The sequence below is a fragment of the Ciona intestinalis genome, unplaced genomic scaffold (genome assembly GCF_000224145.3).
Source record: "Ciona intestinalis unplaced genomic scaffold, KH HT000092.2, whole genome shotgun sequence".
Lineage (NCBI taxonomy): Eukaryota > Metazoa > Chordata > Ascidiacea > Phlebobranchia > Cionidae > Ciona > Ciona intestinalis.
In genome coordinates this window covers 53080-63643 of record NW_004190414.2, presented here as the reverse complement: position 1 = coordinate 63643, position 10564 = coordinate 53080, and the positions used below count along the sequence as shown (strand labels likewise).

Sequence of the window (10564 nt, the reverse complement as noted above, 5' to 3'; positions counted from 1 at the left end):
CTATTTTATGGAGTCTGAGTCTGAAGTTATAATTTTGTAAATATTTTCTGTTTACTACCAAATTGAATGGAAAATAGTCTAAAAACATCTTCCATCTTGCATAAAAAATATTAAAAAAAAGAAAAATCTAAAAAAAGCTTTGCATAAAAAATCTAATAAATTTTAGGTAAAACAGTGACAACAAAACATTTAAAGAAAATTCGGAATTACAAAACAATATGAGGTTTTAAAATTTAAAAAATATGGATTTTAAACATTAAACGTACCATTAATTGGAGTTTGAGATTCCGAATTAGAATTCTATTTACAGCAACATGTGCGTTTGATACTGTTGGTGTTCCTGGTTCAGAACTTGGAAGTAAGCATTTTGGAACACCTGGAATTACAGTGTTAGTGTATTTGAATGTAACTTACTTCATCTTCGCGTGGCGGGAAAACTACAGTCATTATAACATTGGTGTTAATACACCTCGTGCCAGCTTACGAGTTACCATGTATGTTACTTTGTGGGTGATTATTTATTTCGATTTTTTTTCATTCTTTATGTATGGTTAATAATTTTGACAGCCCATTAGTGACCACTGGGTTGGAGCAATTACCGTTCGGTGTCTTGCCCAAGGACACATACGCCCACAATGGTAGCAGGGACCAGCCTTGAACCCATTACTCTGGGTTGGAGGCATGCGTGCTAACCACTTGGCCACGATGCCAGGTACTCCGTACTACTGACATCAGATCACTAAAGATAGTTTTAGGTTTATACAAAAACCGAAAAACGTATAAACATGAAGACAATTGTGACGACTATACTTTTTTATTCTATTCTATGTGGGTGAGGTCCCTGTCAAAAATTTAGGCCCCATTTAACCCATTACCCAAACATCTAGGCCGCTTAAGTATGTAGTTATTTTAACACAATTTAACATATACCAACAACTTTTTTTTAATTCAGATTTAAATTTTTGATTTAATTTTGTGGTTTTAAAACAAAAATTGCTCCAACCCAGCGGTTTCTTATGAGTTGTCCCAATTTTGTCGTACCTTAAAAAATCCAAAAAAAAATTCTAAAAAAAGTTACATACATGGTAACTCGTAAAAAAAATCCCCAATATTTTTAATAAAAAGTTTACATACACGGTAACTTGTAAAAAAAAATTAAAAATTTCTTCACATAAAGTTACATACACGGTAACCTTATAAAAAAATCTAAAAAAACATTTTCCCAAAAGGTTACATACATAGTAACTCGTAGGCGCACACAAGGTGTACGAATCAGAACTTCTGTTTTATAACAACTATCGTTTTCCTGCCACACGAGGATAAAGTAAGAAAGTTACATTCATTTTTACCTGCTACTGTCTTCATGGTAAAAACTTCACTTGTGAGAACTGCAGTTTTTGAAGCAAGATTCTCTGTAACGCAAAAAACACAACAATATTCACCAACTTTTGTTGGTGACTTGATGCCATGAAAACTATGGTGTCCATTAGATGCCACGGCACGGTGCCACTCTGCCTGTAAAAAGTTACACCCTCAATTTTTTGGTACACATTACTGTATATTACATGGACGAAAGTTGTTTTTTTAATAGGCGAAAAATGTAACTAATTTATCCTGAAACAGCAGGACTATGATAGTCGTTATAACACAGGTTTTCTGTTTCATACACCTCCTGTCCGCTTATGGTTGCCACCTTTTTTTGCCCCAAAAAAATTTTTTCGATTTATTACATGGCTGATATCTGTGACCACTAGGTTGGAGCACATGCCAGATTTTTTGCGCGTCTTGTACAAAACACACACAATTATAAATAAACACAAGACATTCTTTAGTTACAATGCAAGCTGAAACCACTTAGCCAGGAAAGTTTTTGGTATATCATTTTCTAATCAAATTATTTCAAAAAATGTTCACTTATAAAAATAATTGAAGATCACTGTGGTAACAGTCTCTAAAAGTTTAAAATAATCCCCAAAGTTACACATATAGCAATTTATATATCTTTTGATAAACCTCAAGCGGCACCGACCGCATTAACGACTTAAGGTGGCTGTACACAGTATCCGGCATACGAATTCGTATGCAAACCCATTACCGAGATCCGCATGCGGCAGCGAAATCCAGATAAAACAGACAAAACGGATGAATTCCGGATACTGTGTACAGCCACCTTTACATGGACTTCCTGGGTGTTGGGGTATTGGACCAAACTAGCCTAAATCCCAGGTCCTTGACAAAAACCACACCCCCCACAAAGAACAGAATAGTGATACCATTGTCTGGTTTCAATTTCTGTTTGCTTCGATTAAGTTTGTGTATATTTAAACCTGTTTTTTTTATATTATATTTGACTAAATATTCTTATTTTAGCAATAACAATTTTTATTACGACAAAAAAATTAGTCCAACAATACAAGTGTTGCTTAAGCCAGATTGACAGGATAAATCATAGTTAAATTATAAACTTACATTTGAGGAGATTTCATCGTTTTTTGTTTTACCTTTCCAAATGACCATACATAAGTTAACCGATGTTGTCACCCTTGTTTCTTCTTCAGATAAAATATCGACGTCATATTCTGTAACACAGAATGTAAAGTTTATGATGAAATAAAATCTGGAAGTTTTACACCGTAGCTCGATTTTTAGAATTGGACACAAATTTAGCGATGTGCTGAAGTTCTATAAGCGTGCCAAGCTTTAACAAAAAGCTTGGCACGAGCGGCTAGTCGAGCACTTTTGGCGTCATCAAGGAAATATAAGTTTGAAAACACGTTCCTGTTCAGTCAAAAAGCTTGGCTAATTAAAATAATACAGAAAACATGGTTTGCGGTTTTAAAGATGCCCCTTGTTTCGTAATTTCCTATAAAACAACACTTTAAATGAAACAACACGGCCCAACCAACTTAATTCACCGCATAGAGTTGTTAAAAAGCAATGTAGCCTCAGAGCGTTAATTTCCCTAAGTTAGGTAAACGGTAGTCCTATATGTTGAGATTAATTCTAAAATATTCTTGAAATGCAACGTTTTTTATGTTGCGACAAGCGATAATGAGATTTGACGTATAGTAGGGTGGGAGAAAATGGGACACCTATTCATTGTATTTGCTCGCTCCATTTGGTAAAACAGTCAAAGAATTGTAAAACCGTATCCTCACGACTCCCATAGACCATTGTTAATTGTTTAAAACACGATCAGGATATTTGAATATTATATGCTAAAGGTGTCCTGTCTTTCCCACCCTACTATATATACAAAACAATACAAATTTTTTGGCATCATGACTCAGATAGGGCTTCTGCTGTAACCCAAAGTACCGGGTTCAAAACTTAATGCTGCTACCATTCTCGGTATGTGACAAGGCACTTAACAGCAATGGCTCCAACCCAGTGGTCACTAATGGGTTGTCCAAATTATAAGCCATACCAAAGCAAAACTCATACACAAAGTTGAAAAGTCTGGTAACTAGTGAGCACACTATGTAAAAAAAATAATATGAAAAAATACTCCAAAGCAAGAAAAATATAAACACGAAAAAAAAAATGAAAAAAACTCTAATGCAAGCACGAGGTTTATAATATATTCCTTATTTCCATTCATTTTATAACAACTGTTGTTGCCCATCAAGCGAGGATAAATATGGTCAAATTCATCATTTATTTATTTATTATTACCTGGCCAAGGGGTACCAACTGTAACAGTAGTTTCTTGCCCACTTTTTTGATATTGTATCGAAACGGGAGTTTCTGTGTTCGGGAGAAGAGATATAAACAATTTGCGACCTTCCATTGCCCTACGGTTATAAATTGCACGCGGCTGAAGCCAGAATTCGCCACTGAAAAAATGAGAAAAAAACGTTGCAACAAATTTAGGGGTTCACCAACCCAAAAAAGGTTGAAGAGCGCTGGTCTAGATTTATTTTCTGTAAGTTCCATATTTGTAGCGCTTAGACCTGAATATTATAGCAATACGAAAATTTCCCAATTTCATGAGCCAGATCAGGTCCAGATTCACAGAATTTATCACACCTAACTTGATTATTGGATTTTGTTTTTTAATAAGCGTTTATATTTTTCTTTTTTGTCTCCTGGCCCTTTGGCAAAAAACTTGCAATAATTCAATAGTTTAAAACATCTTTTTGTTCACTTTTTGTATTAGAGATAATTTTATTGATGAATAACATAATTACCAACCATTTGCCTAACAAAATTTTTCTTTTTACTTTTTATATTGGAAAAGAAGTGATTGCCAATAACATAAGTACACACACTTTTTCCGCGAAAAAAAAATATATATATTTTTATACAAGATTTAATAATATTGTTCAAAAACAAAATTACCAACCATTTGCCTGAGAAAGAGAATTTTTGAAACGAAACAAATCCGTCATCGTTTGTTTTCAAGACCCCAGCCGAAGGGGTGAGCTTCAAACCCGGGTCCTTACCCAGTAAAACTTTGACCCCATTCTCAGGTGAGGGGTTTCCCCAACCATCCAGCAGCTGAACTGAGATTGGGTCCCGAATTCGGGTCCCACTTAACACAGGCAGTGGCTGAAAAATAATGAGAATGAATGGATATCATAATCGCCTAACATGGGATGCTAGGTGTGGCTTATTTTCTTCTAATTAAATGTAAATATGTTTAATTGTAAGCGTGTTTTAACAACTGTTGTTTTTGTCGCTATATCCTGTCTTTTCGCTTAAAATATTTCTAAATCTTCGCTACCGAAATCAAACAGACAAATAAATATTATTATATTACTGTATGTGTGCAAACCTTGGAAATAAACTGGTCAGTATAAATGCGTAACCAATATGCCACAAACATGTCTTTATAATAAACACTATTCAGTAGTAATAGCCACTAATGGGTTGTCTAAATTATCAGCAATACATAAAAAAAAGGAAAATATTCCCACCCTGCCAAAAACAAATAATTACCCACAAAGTAACATACATGGTAACTAGTAAGCGGGCACGTAGTGTAAGAAACAGAACACCCCTGCTATAACGAATAGACTGCTATAACGAATAGATTCTAGGATATCCTAGAATACCTAATTATTCTGTAATGTGCATCCCTACTAGACGTAAACATATATGACTAAAATAGAAATTTACAGCAATATCATTTTTCATCATTTAGTTAAAATGCTAAAAATATTTTCCTCACTTACGTCGTCGCCCCACGCTTTTACTTGTAATGTGACTGGCGTACCAGCTACAAGTTGTAGCACAGCATATTCTTGTATATCAGATCCATAAGAAATAACTAGCTCCTTGCTACCAAGAGGCCCCTGATTAAACTGAATGTCACTGACCACAACACATTTGCCCTGGTAGAGAAAAGGAATTTGTTAGTTTGTAGAAATGTTGAAATTGTTGGTGATATTGTAAATTAAAACTGAGAATTCAAAGCCGCATTTATATTTTATAAAAATAAATAAAAAATTAGGTTGCAAAATTAAAGCAGCTAAAAGCCTTAAAATTTATAGCCACAAATTGAAAGTAACTTTTAAGATAAAAATATACTACCAAAAAAAGATTTAACTACAAAATACTTTTTAGTAGATAAAAAAATTATACCACGCAAAAAATGTTTTACCAGATAAAAAAAGATACCAAAAAAATAGGTAAAAAATATTATCAAAAAACAAAACATTTAACTTCAAAAACCATTTAACAGATTTTGTATTTACACAAGTAAAATTTTTTTTCACATGATAAAATATAGTTGGGTGGGGGGAAATGGGACACGTTTTCATTCTATTTTCGTTCCCCATTTGGTAGTAAACAAAGAACATTCAAAAACCGTATCCTCGAGATTTCCGTTGAACGTTGTAATTTGTTTAAAACACGATCAGGATATTCGGATATTACGTGCTAAAGGTATCACGTCTTCCCCCACCCTACTATATATACCAAACACACCAACCTCTATATACTTTGATAGAATAGACTCGTCCAAGCCTTCTGCTTTAACACTAACCAAACCAAGTTGGTTCGGGGCTATATTAAGCTGGTTACTGAAACTATCAAGTAGTGAAATCGAGATGGGCTCCCTTCGTATCATACCAATTCGAGTTTCACGACTTCCATGAATCGTAACTTTTATTCCAGCTGGTTGCCCTGCTATTGGCCTGTTGGTTGGAATATGAATGTTAAATTATTTTTTTTTAATTCAAAATGTAAATATAGTAGGGTGGGGGAAGATGGGACACCTTTAGCACAGAATATCCAAATATTCTGATATAAAAATTTAAAGCTTTAATTTAAAGTGGCATTTGAAAAATTGCTGTTGGTTGGAATATGGGTGCTAAAATTATTCTTTTTAATTTAAAATGTAAATATTGTAGGGTGGGGGAAGATGGGACACCTTTAGCACAGAAAATCAAAAAATTCTGATATAAAAATTTAAGGCTAAAAATAAAAGTGGCGTTTTAAAAATTGCGGTAAAAATAGGGCAAAAATTTTGGGTATTATATTTTAATATTAAAAAATTGAATCTGCATTTTTTTTAAAAACTTTTTTTTTTCGAATTTTTTAAAGCTATTAAAACTGCATTTTAAAGCCAAGAATTATATTTTAAAATCATAACACTCACTTTATATTGAAAGAAAAATGAACGTTCTTTTCTCCAAGGTAAGTAACTTGACAAAACCTTGTGTCCGATACATTAGTTGGAATAAATACGTCTGGTAAGAAACCGTTTTCCAAATCTGAGCTGGAAATTTCATCTGTCCAGTTTACCTTAAAAAAAATAAAAAAATTATATAGTAGGGTGGGGGAATATGGGACACCTTTAGCACATAATATCCAAATATCCTGATCGTGATTTAAACAATTAACAACGGTCTTTCGAAGTCGTGAGGATACAGTTTTATGATTTGTTGAATGTTTTTTGTTTACTACCAAATGGGACGAGAAAATGGAAGGAAAAATGGTCCCATCTTCCCCCACCTTCATATACATATATAAAAATACAAGTGAATGAAAACTAAACAAATTATTAGTTTAAAATATATATATATATCTTTTTTCACATTTTCATAAAAGCCCCACAAATACAAAAATATATTTTTTTTAAATTATTGTTTTTGTAAAATTGTGTTTATTTTTAATAGATGACGTATCATAACATCATTAAACAAAATACCAAATCCCGTAATTAGATTCAAATACAAAAAGATTCCAATCTCACGAATTTATAATTCTGTACTGTGCGCCCCTAGATACAAGTTATAAAAATGAGTGATGTTATTTACCTGTATATTCGAAGCATGTTTAGATACATCAATAGGTACACTGCGTTTTGCTTCATCTAGAAGTTGGAACGATATATTTTGCATCGTTTCACCAGCTTCAAAATACATGTCTTGACCTGTTAAAAAACTTTTTTTAATTTGGTTCAAAAATTTAAATTTTGTTTAAAAATTAAAATTTGGTTCAATTTTGGCTCGTAAATTTACAGAACCATAATTAAAGCCAAAAGGATAAAATTTTCTTAAAAATGAAAAAAAGTAATGGGCCAATCCTGGAATAAATCCTAGGACCCATGGCGTGCCACGCTGTAAGACCTCACCCACATAGAATAGAATCGCACCCATAGTTTGGGGGTAATAAGCCAATCCTGGCCTAAATCCTAGGACCCATGGCATGCTACGCTGCGAGACCTCACCCACATAGAATAGAATCGCACCCATAGTTTGGGGGTAATAAGCCAATCCTGGCCTAAATCCTAGGACCCATGACGCGCCAGGCTGCGGGACCTTACCCGTATTTTTGGGGTAATGGGCCAATCCTGGCCTAAATCCTAAAACCCATGACTGGCCCGCTACGTAACCTTACCCACATAGATTAGAAGCTACAGCGCCAAAACATTTATTCTCAATTATTAAATAACAAAAAAAAACTCAAATACCTCGCTTTAGTTTCTCGACTTTTTCGTTGTTTGCTGCTGAAGGTTTTTTATAAAAAACGTTCAAAAAACAAATTTTTGACGAAGGTTTTAAAATGAATTTTTGTTGCAACGCTGTGATCTAAAAGGAACAAAATAATGTTGTATTAAAATAGGAATTGTTAAATATATATATATATATATATATATGTGTATATATAATGTTATATTACAAGTTTTTGACCCAGATCCAAAAAGTGTTAAAATTTAGAATACAGAAATTTTCTGAACAAAATTGAACAAAAACAATTTATTTTCTTTAATAAAAAACATATAGCAGGGTGGGGGAAGATGGGACACCTTTAGCACATAATAACCAAATATCCTGATCGTGTTTTAAACAATTAACAACGGTCTATGGGAGCTGTGAGGATAAAGTTTTATAAAAAATCGTTAAATGTTTGTTTACTGCCAAATTGGAGGAGAAAATAGATTGAAAAGGTGTCCCATCTTCCCCTTCCCTACTATAATACAAAAATAAATATAAAAATTACATAAATAAATATAAAATGGATATACAGTGGGGTGGGGACGATGGAACACCTTAAGCATGTAAAATCTAAATACCCTGAAACAATTAACAACAGTCTATCGGAGTCGTGGGAAACGGTTTTATAATTCTTTGAATGTTCTTTGTTTACTACCAAATGGCAAAAAGTGTCCCATCTTTCCCCAACCTATTTTATATTAATATATATATATATATTGTGTGCATTTTACCTCTTTAGAGCCCTGTACTTCAATCTTAGCTTGAATTTTTTTCTCACTTTTTAAATGTTTCAGTTTAATTTTTCCACCAATTACACCATAACCAGTGTTGGAGCAGTTGCAAGTCCAGGTTGGTAAACCAGGTGATCCAGAAAACTGAAATGTAAAAAAAACTACATTTAGAATTTGTCGGTGGCGTTTGGCAAATTTTCTGATTTTGCCACCAAAAAGTGCGTATAATGGTCATTTTTGCATTAAATTTAGAAATTGACAGTGGCGTACGGCAAAATTTCTCGATTTTGCCACTGGAAAGTTGAAGTGTGTATATTGGCCATTTTTGCTTTAAATTTAGAAATTGACGGTGGTGTATGGCAACTGTTATAATTTTGCCACTGAAACAACTCCTTGGTGACTACTGAGTTTAAGCAATGACCAATAAGTGTGTGCCCAATTACACAAATGCAGTAAATGGTATCAGTAGCAGCCAAACCGGTACAACTGTTATATTTATTGATTCACCATTTCACACAAAACCAGAAAATAACCAGTAACCAGATCAGACCAAAATTCATGCTGTTATTGAACTATTCTTACGAAAAAATTAGAATGACCACCCACAAAGTTACATACTTGGTAACTCGTAAGCTGGCACGATGTGTATGAAACAGAACACCTGTGTTAAACGGGTGTTTCGTTTGTGTCGTATTTCCGCCACAGGAGGATAAACAAATTACATTCATTCATTCATATTATACTAACAGTAAAGGATGGCAAAAAAATAGATTAAAAGGCTTATGAGCAGAAAAGTTTGGTTACAATATAAAACTAAATTAGTAATTTCATTAATTTACAATAATCATACCAACCTTGCATTGCACAGTAAGACGTGGTTTTAATGTCAGGTTGCCAGCGATATCAACAACACCAACATTTAGAGAAATATTCGAAGAATTTTCAAAAGTGAGAAATTCTGGTAGTTCAGTTGTACCTAAAAAAAATTATGAATAAATAAATAAAGTACGGTGGAGGAAGGGACACCTTTAGTACATAATATCCAAATATCCTGATCGTGTTTTAAACTATTAATAACGGTCTATGGGAGTCGTGAGGATACGGTTTTATAAATCTTTGAATGTTCTTTGTTTACTAGTATTACTACCAAATTGGACGAAAAAATAGAATTAAATTGTGTTCTATCTTTCCCACCCTACTATATTACCATTTATCTTCGTCTGGTGGGGTAAAGACAGTCGTTATAACATGGGTATTCTGTTTGCGTTACCATGTATGTTACACAAAGTAACATACATGGTAACTCGTAAACTGACACGAGGTGTATGAAACAGAACACCCGTGTTTAACGACTGTCGTTTTCCGGCCACGCAAGGATAAAGTAAGTTTCATTCAATCATTTCACAAACCTTGTTCAAATTGAATTTCTTCAAATCCATCATTAAATGAAGTTATAGCAAGTGAATGGGGGTCACCGGGCAGTAAACGTATCTTCAGTGTTTGAGATTCCAATGCAAGACCAGGTACAATCACTTTCATTTGAAAATTCTGAAAATATATGTTTTATTTATATAAAAAAAAAATTTATTTAATTTTTTTTTCAAGATTCCTAAATTAATGAATGTAGCTTAATTTTTTTAATTAATTTTTGATTTAAATATTTTTTTTTTAATTGTGGCAGATTTTCCTACAAGATTTACTGAGTTTTAAGACAGTTATATATAATTAAATGAATGAATGTAACTTACTTTATCCTCGCGTGGCCGGAAAACGACAGTCGTTATCACACGGGTTTAACACCTCGTGCCAGCTTACGAGTTACCATGTATGTTATTTTATGGGTGATTATTTTTGGGGAATTTTTTCATTTTTTTAAGTAAAGCTGAT

The 10564-nt window shown here is 33.3% G+C and overlaps 1 protein-coding gene across 4 annotated transcripts in view; it reads right to left on the bottom strand.

Annotated features, from left to right (window-relative positions):
* LOC100185596 (structural maintenance of chromosomes flexible hinge domain-containing protein 1-like) overlaps window positions 1-10564 on the bottom strand; it is a 44631-nt gene that overhangs the window by 14385 nt on the left and 19682 nt on the right. For 3 of the 4 annotated variants that reach the window (XM_026838467.1, XM_018815559.2, XM_002122105.5), the window contains 9 exons: window positions 10087-10225; window positions 9532-9653; window positions 8678-8821; window positions 7922-8039; window positions 7266-7381; window positions 6605-6750; window positions 5936-6140; window positions 5178-5336; window positions 4346-4551 (listed from right to left, as the gene is read on the bottom strand). In XM_026838467.1, the coding sequence (XP_026694268.1) occupies window positions 4346-4551; window positions 5178-5336; window positions 5936-6140; window positions 6605-6750; window positions 7266-7381; window positions 7922-8039; window positions 8678-8821; window positions 9532-9653; window positions 10087-10225 (1355 nt within the window). Of the gene's footprint in view, window positions 1-266; window positions 377-1349; window positions 1516-2469; window positions 2580-3675; window positions 3837-4345; window positions 4552-5177; window positions 5337-5935; window positions 6141-6604; window positions 6751-7265; window positions 7382-7921; window positions 8040-8677; window positions 8822-9531; window positions 9654-10086; window positions 10226-10564 lie in introns of all 4 variants that reach the window. The other variant, XM_018815560.2, reaches the window with a different exon arrangement.